Consider the following 23,428-nt stretch of genomic DNA (forward strand, 5'->3'; position numbering starts at 1 on the left):
ACTTATTACATTCAGTAGACGATACAATGTACTATTTAGAAACTATTTTAACTGGAAATAAAAACTGTTCTAAATATACCTGCTTAAAACTATCACTTTGTTTGAAATAATTATTGCTATATACCACCTCTTTAATACAGATCTGTTTGATTGTAAAGTAACTTGTATTTCTGAAAATTATATTTGAATGAAATATTAAAATGAAATGAAAGAAGATGTTCTTTGTTGTCCAAAATTTTACAATTAATGCATAGAACTATGATAATTTTCCTTGCTTATATAAGTTTTGTGGTGCATAATTTATGTTGCGCGAATTATTAAGTAAATATTACTTCTGTACCAAAGAAATTATTAAACATAAGTCTGTTTAAACTGTTGCAGACTGTATAGACCCTCTTGGTAGACATCATTAAAATTTAGCTGTCTAAAAAATTAAAAAGAGGTTATTATGGGTTGGACCTGAGATCATGTTAATTTCTAAGAAATCAGATAGTGAGAGCAGATAATGGTGGTCAGTTAATCATCTTTATATTCCACCTGGGGATGTTGTCATATTTATCAATTAAGGGATTAAAACTGTGCAGTTAACTGTTGTATCACAACTGTTACTTCCATCAATTATTGCTTTGACTGGGACGAACGGTATTTCCGCAGGATGCAAACTGATACCTGAAGGCAAAAAAAGCAGATATCCTTCCATATGTCAATTAAAAAAAATAATCATCTTGTTAATTTATTATAGCTGTTAGACTGACCTCCCAAAGCAACTATTCACCCACCTAACCACTCACCCACACATTGCTGTTATTCACAATTTTAAGAAGTTCGCAACTAAACATTTTCACAATTTTGAGAAGTTAGCCACTCATTTTTTCACCATTTTGAAAAGTTGTTGACTCATTTTTTTCCACAATTTTATTATGTACACAACTCTTTTTTTGCGAAATTGTAGGTGCAGGGGTGTAAAATTTTGCTAAAAGCAACTCGCCCTGCAGGGCCACCAGCTGGTAAAAGCAGGTCGCCCATACTGATTTTGTGGTCGCCCTGCATTTTTAACACCAAATATGTATAATTAATATTTGTGTTAAAAACAATACAATTGTTTACTTGACATTCTATTATAATTATGTCTGTAAACATTAACCATGTGTTGACTTGTGTAAATAAACAATATGACCAAAAATAATCAAGTGTTTCACCTTTTATTCACCCAGTGTCCTAAAATCATTCATAACTGCCCACCCATTAATTTATTGATTGCATTCCATTAAAAGAATGATATACCATTTACGATCTAGCAAATAGGGTTTGAATAAAAAACGTATTAAGGCATTAATTTTGTCAGTCTTTCAGTAATGTGCCTAATAATATACCAGTCTTACATATTATCCAACACATTGACCAACTATTAAATTCGGTAAGTCAACATTGTCACTTTTATTGTCAATAAAACTATCCAGTTTGAAACGTATACCTGACGTTTTCTTTTCGACTGCTTGTAATTCTTTTATTCTAGCTTGCCTTTGTTTATTTAGTCAGATTTTGATGTTTCACTATCTTTATTATCCTTACAATTATTCGCTCCTAAAAAAAAACGAATGTCGATTTGTTTCGACGATGACATAGTGCGGGAATATAAACGGTGTCCTGATAAACATTACCCCATGCACACTGCAGACTAGTTACAGTTCCAGCATAAAGTGCAGCATTTCTATCGTTATTAAACTACTGCACAGTCTATTAACATGACAACCAGACTAGAACCTGTTACCTAATCAAAGCAGTGGCTGATCTAGTTATGCGGTCGCCCGGTCGGGCGAGTATTTTGGAGATTCCATTTGCCCGAGGCTAAAATACAGTCGCCAATGCGAGCGGGCGACCGTTATTTTACACCCCTGAGGCGCCCAAGGCAACTGCACAATTATGGGAAAAAAGTCCTGACAGACAGACTATTAAATGCCCACCTTCCATACTTAAAAAATATTCTTATATGATACTTGCTGATTTTTCTATACTAATCTTACAAAACTAGCCAATCAACAATGACATAAGTATATAATTTAATATAAAATTGACATCTTTGTAAAAACAAATGCAGATTTTCATTTTAAAAGATAAAGTTACAAACAGATTTTTACCTGTGAATGCAGTTTCTATCGCTTAAGGGGAGGTAACAATGTGAGGAATTGTGAAGAAGTACGAGTCTTGCATTGCCACCCTTGATAAAGCAAACTGACAGCACAATAAATAAATTTGTTTTGGTTTTTATTACCAATTGCAACAGTATTTCAGTTATATAAGGGCAGTCAGTAAACCAGCTCATGCTTTTCCTAGGTTGGCAGATATTGAATCCTGCATTATAAAGAAGCACAATATATTGGATGTACAGTGTAGTTAAATATATTCAGTTTAATGTCATGTTGTATGTACATAAATCAATATGTTGCATGCCACTTTCCTGAATGTTCAAATCTCACACCTTTAGCTCCACGAATTTCTCTTACTGACAAAGGAACATTCAAGGTCATTATTGTCAAGAATTTTATTAGTATATTGTCCCCTCCCCGCGAAAATGGCCAACCTCAATATTTATAAGTTTTCAGGGTAAGGAAAAAACTTCTTCTTTTTTTTAAATTACAGAAAGAAGCTAAAACTTTGTATTATGACTTTTTAGATATCCCTACATGTGTCCTAATGTTTAAAGTGACGTTTGACTGTTTCTGTAGTCAATATAAGAAAGTTTTCTAACTCAAGCTTTTACAGCTTGAGTTAGACAATTTTCTCACATTTTTTTACTTGTTTACATTTAGTTTGGAAATTTTCGTTCCAAACAATCGAACTTCGCCAAATCCTCACATGGTATAACTTTGTAAGCTCATTGGATAAGACCTTCGCAAGAGAAGCAGGCTGTTTTCGCCATCGCGTAAATGTCAAAACCTGTTTTCGTGCTGAAACTGAGATTGGCCATTTTCGCGGGAAGGGGACGATACGTACAACATAACTTGTGTGGGCTTCAACAATCTATAAACTGTTTTTCCACATGCCCACAACTTACTGTCAGGGATGTTATGACACACATATTTATTTTGGTTGAATTTTTCCTTCTTTTCACTAGGCTAACGGCATATTTAATTAAAATTGTTTGTATAAACATCACATGGTTATCATTATTATGCTTATATATGCTGATAAAACTGTTTATAAATTTTAAATACAATGTATGTACAGTACAGGCACCGTGTACTTAAACAAAAACGCTTGTCCGCGGTGTTCACTTTTCCCTATGAGTGACATTTCGCGGGGGATGGACACACTACTGACCGCGGTATTCGGCGAACACCCAAAATCGCCACGATTGCATGCTTTCGTTAACGGGAACACCTGTGATCGACGCGATGCTGCGCAGCCACTGTAAACACCTGTCTGCGAGGGTCATTTACGTGTTTTAAATGTAAATGTACAAAAGACAAGTTTCATGATCCTAGGCATAAGCGTTCTAGAGTTATCATCCGGAAACCATTTTACTATTTCGGGTCACCGTGACCTTGACCTTTGACCTAGTGACCTGAAAATCAATAGGGGTCATCTGCGAGTCATGACCAATCTACCTATCAAGTTTCATGATCCTAGGCATAAGCGTTCTTGAGTTATCATCCAGAAACCATTTTACTATTTCGGGTCACCGTGACCTTGACCTTTGACCTAGTAACCTGAAAATCAATAGGGGTCATCTGCGAGTCATGATCAATCTACCTATCAAGTTTCATGATCCTAGGCATAAGCGTTCTTAAATTATCATCCGGAAACCATTTTACTATTTCGGGTCACAGTGACCTTGACCTTTGACCTAGTGACCTCAAAATCAATAGGGGTCATCTGCGAGTCATGATCAATGTACCTATGAAGTTTCATGATCCTAGGCCTAAGCGTTCTTGAGTTATCATCCGGAAACCACCTGGTGGACGGACCGACCGACCGACAGACCGACATACCGACAGACCGACCAACATGTGCAAAGCAATATACCCCCTCTTCTTCGAAGGGGGGCATAAAAATCATATACTACATGTAGATATTACATGTATGTGCACATGTATGCATACTTAAATTCGGACAGTACGTAAAGTTGGAAACGTAAATAAAGCATTTACATGATCAATACTATTAACTCTTATTGTGTTAATTAATGCAATGGCCCTTTTTAACAACAAATATAGAGTTTCAAAGAAATCAAGTCAGTATTAAGTCATTTATTTACTTGTGTCCGACTTTAAGTACTGTCCAAATTTACGTACTGCATCAGTATGTTACAACACTTGGGCCATCCTTAATAATTCTTTTGTTTGGCATAACCAGACCGACCCACTAAAATCGGCCAGACTGAATTTTTTTTTGTTACTTTCCAAAAAAAATTTTTGCTCGCCGAAACTTCTTTCCGCTAAATTTTTCCTTTCCACTTTTTATCCTTTCCCGTTATTTTCGTCATTTAATTGAATGCTCTTTCAAGGAGATAGCAATGAACAAAACGCGTACCAGGTTTCTTTCACTGTTCGAATTGCGAACACTTTCATTGAAACAAAGAGACAAATATAGAAAACCAGTCCGGATTAAAATGGCTGATGTTTTCAACGAAATTTTACTAGATTTTCGCATTTTCGCAATTTAGATTTTTCTTGAGCCAAATTCTCAATAGTTTCGCAAATGACTCAAATGGCGAATGACAGCGCGAGCATTGCGAACGTGTTATTGGTGGAATAAATGCTCACTATTACAGGACTCACGCTGTCGTTCGCCATTTGCGAAAGTATAGCGAATTTGGCTCAAGAAAAATATAATTTGCGAATATGCTTAAATCTCGTTAAATTTCATTGAAAACATCCGCCATTTTAACCCAGAGTGTTTTTTAAAACTATTTTTCTCTTTGTTTCCATGAACAATTTGGTAGCTGGCCAATCAACATTGAGTTCGCTATCGGGTAATATTGGGTCATTCATGCGCAGATAATGGAATACACAGTTGATATTGTCGTCTGCCTACAATATAACGGCCGATGGCAAAAGTCGTATAAAAAATAAGCAAATGAAAAGAAGCGACACACTCAATAAATTATTTGTAAGCTGATCACTTTACAAATTTCTACTGACAATCGATCTGAATTAAAGGAGGATTATTAAATAATTAGTTACATGGCGAAGATGTTGCACCTTTCTGTTCTTGATTGAAATTAAAATGTTATAATAACTTTGTTGTTTTTTACTCACAAACTATGCTATTGTAAAGTAGTATGTCAACCACATAGTATATTAATTACGTATTTGCCCTGTTACTTGTTTTCATTTTCTGTAGTCAAACGATATGCACATTTTATTTCATGTGCAAAATGCGTACAATTTTTCGGACTGTCGTTTTCGGATAAAGTATTTTTCGGCGATTATATTATATTTTCGAAGTTCTTTAAAGAAAAAAAGACTTACAAATACACGTGCGGTGATACGGACGGTGCAGAAAAATCTTTACCAATTTTCTTTCATGAGGCAGAAGACTTAAAGCTTTATTTGATAATTACCTTTCAGTTCGGTATATGTCGGAGTTCAATGTCAGAAAAAAAATTACTAAAAAAAATAAAATCCCTACCTACCTACCCACCCAAATTGTCTTGGGTCGGGTTATGCCAAACAAACATATTTTTAATGATGGCCTTGTGTGCAGTCAGTATACAATACAATAATTGTTTCAATAATGAAGGAACCGAAACAGGGTAACGGTAACAATACAGCGTGTTTTAATTATATTTTATTAAGAGGAAATGTCAATGCCAAATAATTAGCAAGGTACCCTGGTACTTAAGTTGAAATTCACAACAAAACTTTTAATGGAAATTAAATGATCTCAATGTTGTACCCGCTACAAAAAATTTATTTACAAATAAATACACCCACAACAATTTTCGCGCGCTTTATATCAGGACAAAGAAATTCATTTATTTCATGTAGAAGTTGTAACAGAAAATAGCTGTACACGACGCACGCAAACCGTGTCAGGGGATTTACGCATGTTGGAATACAACTGGCCTGATTGGGGGCTTATTTCATAAAATCTTTAAATAGAATCATATGCCAAAATTCATTTGATACTTTCAAAAATTGAAAACGTTTGTGTTTATGACATTCTACATGTAAACTTGACCACTCTTATTGTCTATATTTCCCACCCATAATTTGCTTTTAACAAGAGGGCCAAGATGGCCCTAGTTCGCTCACCTTTTTTTACAAGGCCTTGTTCATTGCTTAGTTGAAAATTCAGTACTCTAGAGTATATTAAATTGGTTCTCTCTTGTTTACTTTTGCAGTGTGAGCATATGATTAATTCTGATTGAGTACTGTCCATTTGCATGGGGTTTTTGCAATGCAAACATGTGCAAGTAATGCTAATTCTACAAGTGTTTACAAGGTTTTTGTTAGATTTGGACCTCATGACCAAGATTTTGACCCCACATGACCCAATGTCAAACTTTGCCTAGATATAATCAAGAAAAACATCCTGGTAAAGTATCATCATTATTGGATCAAAACTATAGCCTCAAGTGTGTTTACAAGGTTTTTGTAAGATTAGATCCCACAACCTAGATTTTGTCCCACATTACCAAACGTCAAACTTGACCATACAAACATCCTGATAAAGTTTAATCTATATTGAACTAAAACTCTGGCTTATGAAGTGTTTACGAGGTTTTTGTAAGATTTGACCTGGTGACCTATATTTTGACCTCTCATGACCAAACATCAAACTTTGCTCACAAAAATAAATATTATGACCAAGATTCATAAAATCTGAAACAAAATTGTGACCTGTAGAGTGTTAACAAGGATTTTGTATAATATCATGAAAATGTTGGCAATCTAAGGGCAATTATTTTTAGCATTTATTATGCGATTTTGCTCATTATCAAACTTGACTGAGATCATGTGGACATATAGCTTCTCAGCAACTTTGATGAAGAATGCTTGAGAAACGTTAATGCTAAAGTGTTTACAAACCAAATGTGGACGGACGGACGACGGACAAAGACCGATCCTAAAACCTCACCTGAGCAAGTGAGCTAAATAGTGTGTTTTTTTCACCAATCTGAGCCATTTTCCAACTTGTCTGAGATATAAAACCAATGACTTGACTAAGTTTCACTATATGTAGGCAAAAATGTGACTTCTAGAGTGTTCACAAGGTTTCTCTATAGTCATACAGTAAAATTGCAATAACTCCAGCTGGCGATTTCTCGAAAACTGGCGATTACTCGAGCAAGAAAGGAAGTCCCTAACGTTTTCCTTTAATTTCTATATAAAAATACCCGCAAAGACTCAAACATGCGATTTTCGATAACTCGAGGATGTGTGCTGGTCCCTGACAGGCATTTCACACCTAATTAACTGGCAATTATTCGAGGACACTTTGTTGTGGTCGGTGCTAAAAATATTCGAGTTGTGAAAACAGGGCAATCAAGCAGACAAAAACGCTTGATTAGGTGTGAAGTTAGTCGCAGTTTGAGAAACACAGTAAATTGCCATCCTTTGAGACGCAAATAAAAGCTACACCGTTTTAATGATAATTAAATGATTACCAGCAATCACTTATTATGATAAAATGTATGGTATAAAAAAGAATGAACGATCATTCTTATTGTTTAGTTTAGTATACTGTAACCTAAAGCGATTTTTTTTACAAATCCTTTTCTTTTCCAAGCACAGTCTTACATGTTAATAAAGCGTTTACGGTCAGAAGTTAAGCATCACCAACCAAAACAGTGAACACAAATGATATCATGGATAACTCGAAACTTGCGATTACTCGAGCATTGAGGTCAGTCCTGTGCGTCCTCGAGTTATCGCAGTTTTACTGTTAAAGGAAAACTGCCCCCCCCCTGGCAGCCATGTTTTTAGACCGATTTGGACCATTTTCGAACTCATCTGAGATATAAATAAAACCAATGTTTTCACCACGTTTCATGATGATTGGCAAAAAATGTGACTTCTAGAGTGTTCACAATCTTTTTTTACTACAGTCCAACCTGCCCGAGCGACCGCCTGTTAATAGCGACCAACAGTCAATAACGACCACACCGATTTCCTCCCGAACGATTTCACTATATATTGAACCTGGGAATAAAGCCCAACGACCACCCTTTTACATTCCCAAATCTCCATTTTGATAGCTTACAACGACCACTGCAATCATAAAAATCAATGATTTCGAAACTTTCAAAAAACAAAATGACCGTCAGGACGCTGCGTAGTCAAGTGATAAACATCTTACCAGTGGACTCGTCGGTCGCTATGGAGATATTGGCAAGTGACACTTTATTGCACTTGATAGCAGTTGTATGTTTATTTAACATGCATTGCTAATTGGTAGTCGCCTGCTTCTTTTATGCATTTGACAGTTTGTCAAAAGTGTAAAAATTTGCCTTTGTATTTAAGTGACTCGCGATTAATGTACTAATTGCCGAAAATATCAAAGACAAATTTGGGGCTTTCATAACCTCATTAAGGAAATTAACGGTTTCATATCATTTACATTGCCTATTAAAGACAAACATTTTGATAGTCATTCTCTTCTTAAATTTCTCCGTAATAAGACGTTCATAGATTATAGAAAAGTAAATTGTCAGTTCAAGTTAACCATCATGGCTTCCAAGCGCAAGTTCTTGACGTTGGAAGAACGCGTTAAGATCATTAGTTTGTTAGGTAAAGGACACAGTTGTAGACGAGTGGCTAGTGATCTTGGTGTAGGAAAAAATCAAATTCAGAGCATTTTAAAGCGTTAACATGAGATTATGGACAAATTTGAGTGCTTATTGTGTTTTGTTGTTTCTACTGGTATGTTGAGTATCTGTCTGGAATCTTATTCTTGGATGTTTTCAGTCTTATATAAATATCAGATGTCTTTTATTGTCCATTATTGTCAACTTTACTGGTTGTGTAGTAGTGATTCATGTATTTCATGTATAAATGTTTGCTATGTTATGTGTATTTTGTACTTTGTTCTTTGTAGAATTACATGTACATGTACGTATACAAGTATGTCAATAGTTATTTATACAGTATATGATAAATTAAATAAATAATAAAAACATAAGGGAATAGAAAAACAACATGTAATAAATATACAAATGTAAAACAAAACTGTGTTTTCAATCCTTTATTTCATTATACATGCATAAGTATTCAAACATTTAAACAATAGAGCACATACATAGATAAGGTACCTGTTGAAAAACTACAAGCATATTTTGCAAAGTTTCGATTGACCCTGCGAATAAAGACCACCTGTGAACAAAGACCACAATGACAAAATCCCTTGAGTGGTCTTTATTGACAGGTTGGACTGTATATAAATATTAGGACAATGCGCCACCCTCCCCCCACCCCTGGCAGACATGTTTTTCAACAGACCAGAACCATTTTCGAACTCAATTCTCACATATTTTCACTATATACATATAGAGAAAACTGCTCTGCCCACTGGCGGCCATGTTTTTTCACCGATCTGGACCATTTTCAAACTCGTCCGAGACACCAATAAAACCAATTTTTTGACCAAGTTTCATGATGATTGGGCAAATATTGTGACTTCTAGAGTGTTCACAAGGTTTCTCTATAGCCAAATAAGGAAAACTGCCCCGCCCACTGGCGGCCATGTTTTTCAACGGACCGGAACCACTTTTAAACTCAACCAACATCTTATAAAGACAAACATTTTGACAAAGTTACATGAAGATTGGGTATCAAATTTGACTTCTACAGTGTTTACAAGGTTTTTCTTTTTTTTGACCTAGTGCCCTATTTTTTGATCCAGCATGACCCAGTTTCAAACTCAATCGAGGTATCATTGGAAAAAATCTTCTGACCAAGTTTCATGAAGATCGGACAACAAATGTGGCCACTAGAGTGTTTACGAACAAATGTTAACGGACAGATGGACGGATGACGGACAAAGACCGATCACAAAAGCTCACTTAAGCAATCAGGTGAGGTGAGCTTATAAAAATTAATTAGACATGAAAATATTGATTTTCCCTCAACTACCTCTTAAAACTGCAATTGACTTTCTTCTTGTTGCAATGCTCTTGCGTCGATCTTGGTTCTCAAGGGAGCGCGTGAGGGCGAGACCGAAGTCAGACTGGCGCGCCCTACTGCTCGGTAAAATGGCTGTAATTGCGGCATGGCTGCTACGTCTCCAGCGCAAATCAGTGTCGGTAATTTCAACAGCATCTGAAGACCAGGAAAACAACTTTAGAGTGTGCATTATTATAATATAAAGGGTTTAGACAGAAACAATTTAAATATATCTTATTAAACAATTATAAGCAGACAAAATTCTGCTCAACTCAACCATCAGATAATGTTGAACCATTTTTTCGTAGAATAATTTTATTAAATTAACTGTAAGTGACAAATGAATCCTTGGAATATAGTCTAACCTAACCTAGCAATAACCTTGCAGTCACATGGCTTAAGCTGTCAGTCTAAATGACCACCCCTCCCTCCAACCCACTTACTCCCCTGCTTCCCCCCCCCCCCCCCCCGATGAAAATCAGTCATTATTACACGAAAGTTTAGAAGTAACCTGCCTAGTGCAGGAGTGGCCAGTTTATTTCACAACTTAAACCCTTTTTCTACCTGTGTTAAGCGGTCATAAAGCAGTCATACCTGGTGCAAACAGTTAACATTACAAGAGATGATGGCCCTGAATCGCTCACCTGACTCATTAAGATCAGATGAAAACTATGACCTCTATTGTCTACACAATGTTTTTCTATGATTTGACCTAGTGACCTAGTTCCTGACTCTAGATGACCCAAATACAATCCAAATCCAGATTTCATTAAGATAAACATTCTGACCACAGTTCATAAATATTGGATGAAAACTGTGACCTCTATTGTCAACACAAGGTTTTTCTATTTATTTGACCTAGATTTTTACCCCAGATGACCCAAATACAATCCCACCCAGATTTCATCAAGAATTCTGACCAAATTTCATAAAGGTTGGATGAAAACTGTGATCTCTAATGTCTACACAAGGTTTTTCTATTATTTGACCTAGTGACCTAGTTTTTGACCCCAGATGACCCAAATAAAATCCCAACCCAGATTTCATCAAGATAAACATTCTGACCAAGTTTCATAAAGATTGGATGAAAACTGTGACCTCTATTGTCTACAGAAGGTTGTTCTATTATTTGACCTAGTGACCTTGTTTTTGACCCCAGATGACCCAAATACAATCCCAAACCGGATTTCATCAAGATAAACATTTTGACCAAATTTCATCAAGATTGGATGCAAACTGTGACCTCTACTGTCTACACAAACAAATTGTTGACGGACGGACGCACGGACACACGCAGGCACGCACAACGGACGCCGGACATCACACGATCACATAAGCTCACCGTGTCACTTCATGACAGGTGACCTAAAAATATGTGTCGGAGATAAACATGAACAGTTGTGGTTAAAATTCCATAGAAACAAGGGCTGTTTGTAAAACATGCATGCCCCCCTATATGGGCTATAAGTTGTAGTAGCAGCCATTGTGTGAATACGTTTTTTGTCACTGTGAATGGTGGTGGTGGTGGTGGTGGTGGTGGTGGTGGTGGTGGTGGTGGTGGTGTAGTAATAGTAGTAGTAGTAGTAGTAGTAGTAGTAGTAGTAGTAGTAGTAGTAGTAATAGTAGTTGTAGTAGTAATAGTAGTTGTAGTAGTAGTAGTAGTAGTAGTAGTAGCAGTAGTAGTAGTAGTAGTAGTAGAAGTAGTAGTAGTAGTAGTAGTAGAAGTTGTAGTAGTAGTAGTAGTAGTAGTAGTAGAAGTAGTAGTAGTAGTAGTAGTAGTAGTAGTAGTAGTAGTAGTAGTAGTAGTAGTAGTAGTAGTAGCAGTAGCAGTAGCAGAAGCAGTAGCAGCATTACAAGACCAATACTTAAGAATGATCAAATGGGAAAAGGTAACCTAGCACTGGCAGTAAATATGGGGCTCATTTACAGGTCAGATTTGGAATCTCTGCTGTAGTGGTGGTGGTGGTGGTGGTGGTGGTGGTGGTGGTGGTGGTGGTGGTGGTGGTGGTGGTGGTAGTAGTAGTAGTACTATTAGTAGTAGTAGAAGTATTAGTAGTAGTAGAAGTAGTAGTAGTAGTAGTAGTAGTAGTAGTGGTAGTGGTAGTAGAAGTAGTAGTAGTAGTAGTAGTAGTAGTAGTAGTAGTAGTAGTAGAAGTAGTAGCAGTAGCAGTAGCAGTAGCAGTAGCAGTAGCAGAAGCAGTAGCAGCATTACAAGACCAATACTTAAGAATGATCAAATGGGAAAAGGTAACCTAGCACTGGCAGTAAATATGGGGCTCATTTACAGGTCAGATTTGGAATCTCTGCTGTAAAATGAGATTTTGAATGAATTAAAGGGAGGCAAATCTGTAATAAAAAGAACATCCATAAACCGTAGTTGTTTCCCTTGTTTGAACCATGCTAAATCCTTACAAGTTTGGAAAGAATTGGATGAAAAATTCGGACTTTATTGCATAAACACCATTTTCTCAATTCAAGGGGAGGTAATTCTGTACTTCATGAACCAATAATGCTCATTTTTTGTAGGGTTTGTGTCCTCATTGATATAAAGACACTGTGCAAATTTGGAAAGGATCGGACAAAAAATGTGGAAGATTTTTGAAAGTTTTCACAAAATAGGCAAAAACGAATAAACATGCAAAGTTCAACGAGCTCCTGCGGCCATGTTTTTTGACGAATCAAATTTCTTTGAACAACTTTTTCAGGGGAGCCCCTAATATCATCCCTGTGAAATTTTTTGAAAATCTGATGAGCGGTTTCTGACAAGAAGATTTTTTAAGGTTTTTACCATATATGGTCATGGCGGCCATCTTGGTTATGTGATCAAATTTTTTTTAACAATTCTTTTGTCCCATGACCTAGGGATGCTCCACATAAAATTTAGTTGAAATTGGCTCAATGGTTTAGTAGAAGAAGATGTTAACAAATTGTTTACAGACAGACAGACGGACGGCCGGACGGACGGCCGGACGCTGAGTGATCACAATAGCTCACCCCGAGCTATCGCTCAGGTGAGCTAAAAATCAACCTTTGTTGTAATTGGATCTAACTAGCATCTTTTGTGTGGGTAAATCTGATTGCAGTTATTGCCCTTTGAGGTAAAAAATTACCTCAGCCAAAGCGCTGTAGTAAGGCCTAAAAAAAATAATGTTGTGGTTCTGGTAACATTGCCAAAATTTCTAGGTAGGGTAGGTAGATTTTTTAATTTATTTTATTTTATTTTTTTATTTTCTCCAGACAAAATGCCTGTTTTTAAAAGTCATTTTATGTTGATGGTTTTCACATAAAACATCTATGTACACCATAGAAGTGTTCCCATTATTGTGAAGTGATCTTCTTTGTATATTTATCATTTTAACAACTCTTTTTTCCAGCCAGGTGAGATTCAACCTATGATTAAAAACCAACAGAACAACCACCATGATTCCGGTTTAAGCCAAAAATCTAGGTTTAATACGGGTGTATGTACGTAATGAATGCAACTTGCTTAAAGAATATATCAATATTATTAAATCACGTAATTGAAAAAATCACTGTTGTACCCCACCCACTCATGATCGCATGAAACTTACCCAATGCTGGATGGGGGGGGGGGTATGGGCTGCACCCTCCATACGTTATTTCTATTACATTTGTAGAGTGAAATGATGTTATTTGGGGGGATAGGACTTTTCAAGAAAAAACAGCAATGGCGTCATTGATAACCACATTAACAAAATGTTTTACCCTTTCCCGCATAGATAGGCATAATCCCGTCTCGATCGATTCCGTATCAACCATACTTTCTATCTATTACTGCATATACTTACTACTTTTCCCATCGCTACTCTGACACTACCCGATAATCCGGTATATTCCAGTTGTAAAGCAAACTCTGGTAAATACGATAAAAGTGCTCAAGAATCATAAACATTCGCAATTTTTCTAAAGTATCAAATAAATTTTGGCATTTGTTACTATTTAAAGATGTGATGAAATAACTTCTAATCGGGGCAGGGTTTTTTTCCACTAAACACGCGTAAATCGCCCGACGTGATGTTCATTTTTTATAAAACACAAAATGCATCCACACTTTCCATGCGACGTATTACATGTCTGCATAATTTTGGCGCGCTTTTTATTGAGACAAAGGATAAAGCACTGTTTATTTGACGCTACAATTTGTTAATGTCGCGTAAGCATTAAAATTCGGAAGCGTGTTTCGGATTACAAATTGAATAATGCTCATTTGAGAATCAAACGAAACATGTACAGTTGTGCGTAATTAATTCAATGATAATTAATTTGTTAAAGAGCATCACGTGTCGAACAAATGTTTTGACCATAGTATGCATGAAATGCACAATATCCACTAGGATTTCATCCAGTTGCCATCATCTGTCTAATAAGTAAGTGGCCAAGATTTCATCGTGGAGGTGTACACCGTAGGGCCCGATGAGTGTTGTTAGATAACAAACCCAACAAACTGCCATAAAATCACACACTTATGAAAATTACGTCACTCGTCGTCTGCATGATATTACTTAAGGTATGACTGCTCACGAGTGTTGTCGCTCATTCAAAGCGTGCGCTCTCATTGGCCAATGACAATATGCCTTAAGGCGGGCTTAAGGTGGGTAAAGAGATACATGACGTAATTGACAGAGGATCATAAAGCGGCTCTCACAATTTTCGGCTAAGTTGATATCACTTTGATATTTATCCAACCGGAAAACAGTAAAAAAAAGTTTAGGGTCGGCACAGTCAATAAAAACTTCAGGGTCGGCGCATTATTCTAGGTAGGGTCAGGTGACCAGAACCACAACATTTTATTTTTTTTTAGGCCTAAGTAACTTGCCACGATTTTATCGTGGAAAAGTACACCATAGGAACTGATGAGTGTAGTAGGTAAAACAAAGCAAACAGACTGCAACAAAACCACTGAAATGACATGGTATCCGTTGAAAGTGACACTGGATTTTTCATGCATTGCTGATTCAATCCTAACAAATAACTGCTAATGATTATCACGCATGCATTTATACAATTCTGACTTTCAAAAAGGAGTATCATGTATCAAATATGGAGTCCAGTTCATAGCTGTAAGATTATAACACAGTTTCATTGACTGCTCAGTCTTCTGATGCAAACCTGGTTCAGTTGGAGACAGGTTGTCGTACGGAACATGAGGCTCAGAGTCCCGATTTAGACAGTTAAAGCTGATACTCTCACGCACGGTTTCAGTTAAGAGTGTTTAGTTGAAAGAACTCATTGTTAACTGTTAATAGACAGAGGCTTTAACGGGAAATCACTCACCATTTTGATGTTTAAATGCAACTTATTATTTGTACTTTTTTTATAAAGTATTCAGCATACTAAATAAATTTACCAATTACGATGATGACAACGCTAATTTTCCCAATTTGACGGATACCAGGAAAAACGCTGAGGTGTCAACAACAACACTAAGCTATAGTGTTGTTATAAGTGACCAATAAAGGGATTAGTGGCGGTCTGTTTTGGCAAATCAGAGCCTTGGCATAGTGGATTTGGGTCCGCCTAGCAACGTCACACAAGAAACAGACTGTTACAAAACTAGGCAAGGGACAATAAATTCAAAATACGGATTAAAGGGTGGTGATTCTTTCACTCTCACTTTTTATGCCCCGGAAGGAGGGCATATAGTGATCGCACTGTCCATCTGTCCATCTGTCTGTCCGTCACACTTTGCGTTTAGGTTTCGAAAAATGCTCATAACTTCTATGTCCCTTGAGATATAAGCTTCATATTTGTGATGCATGTGTATATGGACAAGGCCTTTCCATATACACAAAAATTTTGACCCCTGTGACCTTGAACTTGAACTTAGGGTCCGCGTTTAGGTTTCAAAATCTGCGTTTAGGTTTCGATAAAGCTCATAACTTCTATCAAGCGTTTATAGGGGGTAAAAGTCATCCTATGGTGACAGATGAAAGATGATAATAAAAATTCAAAAGATGCTGTAACATACAGACATTGGAAAACAGACAGAGGGCTATAATTCTGACAAAACTTCTCACAGCCAATATATGTACAGACAGACTGATGGGCAGGAAGACAGACAATTGAACTGCTTAATCACTCCTCAGTCTGTGGGGCTATACAAGCTTAATCACTCCTAGTCTGTGGGGCTATACAAGCTTAACACTCCTAGTCTGTGGGGCTATACAAGCTTAATCACTCCAAGTTTGTGGGGCTATACAAACTTAATCGCTCCTAGTCTGTGGGGCTATACAAGCTTAATCGCTCCTAGTCTGTGGGGCTATACAAGCTTAATCACTCCTAGTTTGTGGGGCTATACAAGCTTAATCACTCCTAGTCAGTGGGGATATACAAACTAAATCACTCCTAGTCTGTGGGGCTATAATAGCTTAATCACTCCTAGTCTGTGGGGCTATACAAGCTTAATCACTCCTAGTTTGTGGGGCTATACAAGCTTAATCACTCCTAGTTTGTGGGGCTATACAAGCTTAATCACTCCTAGTCAGTGGGGATATACAAGCTTAATCGCTCCTAGTCTGTGGGGCTATAATAGCTTAATCACTCCTAGTCTGTGGGGCTATACAAGCTTAATCACTCCTAGTCTGTGGGGCTATACAAGCTTAATCACTCCTAGTCTATGGAGCTATACAAGCTTAATTGCTCCTAGTCTGTGGGGCTATACAAGCTTAATCACTCCTAGTCTGTGGGGCTATACAAGCTTAATCACTCCTAGTCTGTGGGGCTATACAGGCTTAATCGCTCCTAGTCTGTGGGGCTATATAAGCTTAATCACTCCTAGTCAGGCCTCGACACTAACGGTGGTCCTGGGACCCGAGGCCCCCAGATTTTGGCGAGGGTCACCAGTTTTTTCAAGCTGGGTGATCCTCTGGGAACCCTAAATTTATAGAACCATTTCGTATTGATTGACCATTTGAATCCCAGGAGTTTCCCTGTCGATCGCCATTGGCGTCAACGCCGCTAAACTTTTAAAAGTGGCTCAAATTTTGTAAGTGGCGAATTGCAAAAAATCGGTAAAATCCTATCCGAAAATGTACTGGGAATCAAAAGAACGCAACCAAGCATTAGCGTCAGCGTCTGTCAGTTGTAAATATTGATTTTCGACGATGTAAGCGACCTACAGTGCAGAGAGTATATTGAAATCACTGAAGCGTGTAAGTGTTACTAACGGTGTATTTACTTCTATTGTCAAGTTTGATGGGGGTTATTATCTGATTAACGTCTCCTTTATGATATTGAGCAATACATTAAGTAACACGGGGACAAACTGTCACGACGATCAATACTTAAAATAATTATTAGGGCTGCTATTTCTTTAATCAAAACCATGTGGCTGGCAAAAGCATTTAATTTTTCCACAAAACAAATAAAAACTTGTTTCAACAAAGTATTTGTGAGTGTTTCTGTTTAATAGTTTCATTGTTTTAATGTCCTGGGATGGATATAATTTGATTAAGATACCAACAATTTCTAAAATAACAAGATGTGTTTGTGAAACACAATGTCCCCCTATATGACGTTTGACCTTGAAGGATGACCTTGACCCTTCACCACTCAAAATGTGCAGCTCCATGAGATACTGTACACATGCATTTCAAATATAAAATTGCTAGCTTCAATATTGCAGAAGTGACATTACATGAGCAATTTTGACCCATATATTTGACCTTGAAGGATGACCTTGACCTTGACCTTTCACCACTCAAAAGGTGCAGCTCCATGAGATACACATGCATGCCAAATATCAAGTTGCTATCTTCAATATTGCAAAAGTATTCATAAAATAAGCGATTTGGGCCACATATATTTGACCTCTGACCTTGAAGAATGACCTTGACCTTGACCTTTCACCACTCAAAAGGTGCAGCTCCATGAGATACACATGCATGCCAAATATCAAGTTGCTATCTTCAATATTGCAAAAGTATTCATAAAATAAGCGATTTGGGCCACATATATTTGACCTCTGACCTTGAAGAATGACCTTGACCTTGACCTTTCACCACTCAAAATGTGCAGCCCCATGAGATACACATGCATGCCAAATATCAAGTTGCTATCTTCAATATTGCAAAAGTATTCATAAAATAAGCGATTTGGGCCACATATATTTGACCTCTGACCTTAAAGGATGACCTTGACCTTTCACCATTCAAAATGTGCAGCTCCATGAGATTCACATGCATGCCAAATATCAAGTTGTTATCTTCAATATTGCAAAAGTATTCATAAAATGAGCGATTTTGGCCACATATATTTGACCTCTGACCTTGAAGGATGACCTTGACCTTTCACCACTCAAAATGTGCAGCTCCATGAGATACACATGCATGCCAAATATCAAGTTGCTATATTCAATATAGCAAAAGTTATTGCAAAATGTTAAAGTTGGCGCAAACAGATGAACAGACCAACCAACCAACAGACAGGGCAAAAACAATATGTCCCCCACTACTATAGTGGGGGACATAAAAAGTATATAATTCACTTGATATTCTATATTTCGGATATGTTTAAATTCTGACATTTAAAGATAGGGACATGTATGTGTTGGTTCGTTGTTGATAGTTTGTAAAAATATGTTTTATGTTCTTTCAGGCAGCTAGAATGGTTGGTGGCAATTATCTAGGCCTTTCTGTCAGGAAATAGGCGTGAAAAACATTTATCTAATTGGACCTGTAAATCATCCACCACTAACAGAAAACGTTTTAACAACAGAAGCTGATGTATAAATCATGTCCAAATGACCAAATATAACTGTTTTACAATTTGAAGTGAGATGATTTATTTTCTGATGTTTTATATTTCTTTTTCCCTTTCAAATGATGTACATTGGTGTGATTCTATGTTTAAATAATTAATTTTTTAACATTTAGGCAGCATGCTGTTTAATACATTGAAGTAAACATTATTATTTAGGTTATCTGTGTTGTTTATCAAGTTGAAAAAATGTTATTTATATACAAATAAAGCTTATTAAGACTTATAAAGGCAAGGCTCAACATTAACGGTTGTCCTACTGCCCCTGGCAAGTAAAAGTTGGGTCCGGGCAAGTTGCTTTATAATCTAGTTGTCCGCCCGGGCAAGTGCAAAAAAGAACAAAGCATTTAATTTAGACTTAAATTAGACTTTAATTGCTGTTATCATTTTGTTAAATGTGCAAAAATTAAAAAGGTTTTGTGGTGTATCATTTTGAGCTTTATTAAAAAATATGAGGTTAACAGTTTATGTGATATTTCATGTTTGGGCAAATTGCTTTACGTTCAGGGCAAGTAGAAGTACTTGCCCAGCAGGGCAAGTTGGTTTTTAGGTTAATGTTGAGCCCTGAAAGGTATGACTTTTGAAGGTACTAATTGTTTTTTATGTAAAAACATACTTTTTAAAGTGATAATATAGTCAATGACATTAATGTAGTAAGGTTTCTTTAAATTATTGTTCTTATGAAATAAGTTTGGAATAACCGACAGTTTTCACGCCGCGAAAAAGTGGCGACAACTTTTTTTTGGCCAGTGAAACCCCTGAATCCGCGTAATTACCTTTTATTTCTTATAAGATTATAAGAAGAACTTCGGAAATGGTAAGTACCGGTGGCGAAAGGGCAATGCTGAAGATGATTATGACAAGGATGACGATGATGATGATATTGATGAAAGGCATGATATCAAAAGTTTACAAGACAAGGCTTTTGAGCTATTAATGTGTCAGCTTTAAATGGCAACAGAATTGAATATAGGAAATAAAAATATGTACTAGTATGCTTCTTGAATTTATTTGCCCTTACTCAGAGAGTCGCTGTGCGTTGAAACAAGAGGGAACCCTAGTTTGGGTGAGGGTCACCAAAAGTTGAAAGTAGGGTTCCCTCCTGGTACCCAGTCAAAAAAGTTTGTGTCAAGGCCTGCTAGTCTATGGAGCTATACAAGCTTAATCACTCCTAGTCTATGGAGCTATACAAGCTCACTGTCTCCTAGTCTGTGGGGCTATACAAGCTTACTCACTCCTAGTCTATGGAGCTATACACGCTTAATCGCTCCTAGTCTGTGGGGCTATACAAGCTTAATCGCTCCTTGTGGCTGAAACATGACACAAGTATTAAAATAGAAATTATAATAATTGCTCAATTTGTTTCACATACCTATACATGTTAACATAGCTATCAATTATTTACCACTTACATATTGAGGTGTTAATTTGATAATGATATTATTAAGAAAATCTGTCCTACTTACTAGTCGAATCACTAGGCAATATAAGTTCCAAAGCTTATACAATTAACTGGATATTGTTAGATTGTATCAGCCATATAAATCAACATAATTTACGACATCATGAATATGTTCTTTCTAATATCCCATGTCTGAATCAATTTCTTTACTGTTAATTATTAAAAATAATTAGCTTATTTTTGTATGGGACATAATACACACATATCTCCTATATACAGCAGTATTAAACATTATCTTATTAACCGGTTGCAGGATCAATGGGGTTTTCAGAGATTTACACACGGGCTGGACAGAATGTAAACACTACGTTCACCCTTTATTTTGCAAATATATGTAAAGTTATTGAAATACATTTTCAAAAATCTTTAGTGAATAAAAAACAGTTTTTCTTGCAGTTTGTGCTGTTATCTTAAGATTTAAGAATAAATAATTGAATAACTCTTGTTTTGATATCAACACAAAACTTGGAAGAGGCAGGTACATAGATTTATATTTTTTAATAAATCATTGTGCAATATTTTTTTCAAAGATAAAGTAGATCTTGATGGAAAAGTGCACCCTGTCAGTGATTTTAAGTTGTTCGCTTGGGAACAACTAAGGTTAATACCACATTTTGCAAGCCAGATTTGCTAGTGACCCCAAACCTGATAACTGCCGCATCAACACAGAGAAAGAGTTCACCATTTATGTTAGAGGTTTCAGTGTTTCCGCTATATTCATTCGCAAATTGACACACAATGTGAATATCGTGTTAAATGGAATATTTTTTAACAGGAGCATATATAGAAAACACCATTAAACAAGACTATTGCCAAGCAATGTATGTCCCCTACCAGCTCCACCATTGTCAGAAATTCCACCATTGTCAGAATTTTTAATATATATTTGTTGCCATAGCAACCAGAATTTTTTACGTAGGAACAAAATGAAATGACATGCATAATGTCCATATTGCCATCTAACCATATATCAAGTTTCATGAAAAAATATGAAGAACTTTTTAAGTTATTGCAGGATCCAGAAAACCACCATTTTCAGCAGTATTTCTTGTCTATTTGTTGCCATAGCAACCAGAATTTTTGACGTAGGAACAAAATGAAATGACGTGCATAATGGCCATAGTGCCATCTATCCATGTTTCAATTTTCATGTAAAAATATTCTACTTTTAAAGTTATCCAGAAATGTGTGACGGACTGACGGACAGAGTGAAAACCTTAAGTACTGTTTATGGTGAAACCGGTAGGGGACAATAATTTTTAATTATACGTGTTGCGGAAGAGAATGTTTATGAATGATTAAAATAGTTGACTATTTGCTGCATCTTAATCACGTGATATTTTGCGTGGCGCAGGTCATTCGTAATCTGAGGCTATTAATATGAGGGAAAATGAAACTATTGCTGATCAACAAGGGATTTGGAGAGTCCAATACACTATCACGCATCTGTTGCGCAACCTCGTTGATAGTGCTTGCTAGTACAGCAGAGTTAAATCAGATATGTCTGGGAAATGTTCTTTTGTTCTCAACAGGTAGCGGCAATTTCTCCTGTATTCTCAATGGAACTGGTGATAACAACCCAATAGTATAAGGTAAAGTTTGTTTATATTCACATTTTCAATTGATAAAACTTTCAACTTGTGTTCACCAATAGCTACAGGTATACTATAGACGACAAAAATGCTTTATAATCTCTAAAACCAAATATAAAAAACTTCTAAATATAACGAGCAATATCTTTTTAAAAGATAATCGCGTAAATGCTGACTTTGAAATAAAGTTTGACAATTTATGTTTCTAAATAATTAAATTGAAAACAAAAGTTTAACTGTGGTGTTTTTATTTCACAATTTTGCATATTCACTGCATGAGTTTATTTCTTCACAATTATAATATATGGTATGTTAATATTTGATTAACACTCATTTTTCTTTCTTCACGATCAAAATATATCGTATATTAATATTTGATTAACATGCAGTATTGTTTTGACACATTCAAATCACACTTTCATAGCTGCATCATGGGAAAATGGGTCCTATGGCATTCCGGCCAGCGTAGCTCAAGCCCAGTCTGCGCATTTGCGCAGTCTGCTCAGAGGCGATGCTGTCCGCTATAAAATCACTCAAGGTTTTATGGTCTCGTTATGTATCTTCTGACCAGACTTCAAGATACCCAGGCTGAGTGGGCTAATGCTATGATGGGTGCATATGGCATAATACCCATGTTAGCATGACGCGGGTCTTTAAAATTCTCATTGCGTATTGTAAATGGCACATTTAAGCATTTTGATATAAAATTGAATTCAAAATAGCAAATATAGCAAACTGGCAAATTAGGGTAGCCTTTTCAGGCGTTCCGGAACGATTTCCAAACTTGCTGACCGAGTACGGCAAGCATTTGTGGTTAGATAATGAAATGATTTCCCTCTTATTGGGACCCTATACTATTTCGATAGCATTTGTTTTATCATCTTGAAAGCAAACTGTGTTTATTGATAGTCAATTATGTCTTCCCCTGACTATTTAGTTACCAATTACAAAACCTGAAATTCCCCTCGATCAATAGATCGGGGGTATATTGTTTTTGTCCTGTCTGTCTATCATTCTGTCCAAAACTTTAACCTTGGTTAAAGTTTGATAACTTTTGCAATATTGAACATACCAACTTGATATTTACCATGCATGTGTATCTCATGGAGCTGCTCATTTTGAGTGGTGAAAAGTCAAGGTCAAGGTTATCCTTAAAGGTCGAAGGTCAAATATCATTGTATTTTTCTTTCCTAAAACTTTAACCTTCGTTAAAGTTTTATCATAACTTTTTTTAATATTGAGCACAGCAACTTCATATTTGGCATGCATGTGTATCTGGTGGAGCTGCACATTTTGAGTGGTGAAAGGTCAACGTCATCCTTCAAGGTCAAAGGTAAACAAGATGTGTTTGTGAAACACAATGTCCCCCTATATGATGTTTGACCTTGAAGGATGACCTTGACCTTGTGAAGGATGACCTTGACCTTGACCTTTCACCACTCAAAATGTGCAGCTCCATGAGATACCCATGCATGCCAAATATCAAG

General features: G+C 36.5%; 1 protein-coding gene across 2 annotated transcripts in view; it reads right to left on the minus strand.

Moving 5' to 3' along the window:
* Positions 1–23,428, minus strand: part of LOC127868401 (transmembrane channel-like protein 7) — a 101,623-nt gene that overhangs the window by 75,165 nt on the left and 3,030 nt on the right. Inside the window, exons 1-2 of one of the 2 annotated variants that reach the window (XM_052410161.1) lie at positions 13,836–13,872; positions 10,080–10,265 (exon numbers count right to left, since the gene is read on the minus strand). In XM_052410161.1, coding sequence (XP_052266121.1) covers positions 10,080–10,265; positions 13,836–13,857 — 208 coding nt within the window. In that variant the 5' untranslated portion in view covers positions 13,858–13,872. Of the gene's footprint in view, positions 1–10,079; positions 10,266–13,835; positions 13,873–23,428 lie in introns of those variants that run through there. The other variant, XM_052410160.1, reaches the window with a different exon arrangement.

Source organism: Dreissena polymorpha, chromosome 2 (assembly GCF_020536995.1).
Source record: "Dreissena polymorpha isolate Duluth1 chromosome 2, UMN_Dpol_1.0, whole genome shotgun sequence".
Classification (NCBI taxonomy): Eukaryota; Metazoa; Mollusca; class Bivalvia; order Myida; family Dreissenidae; genus Dreissena; species Dreissena polymorpha.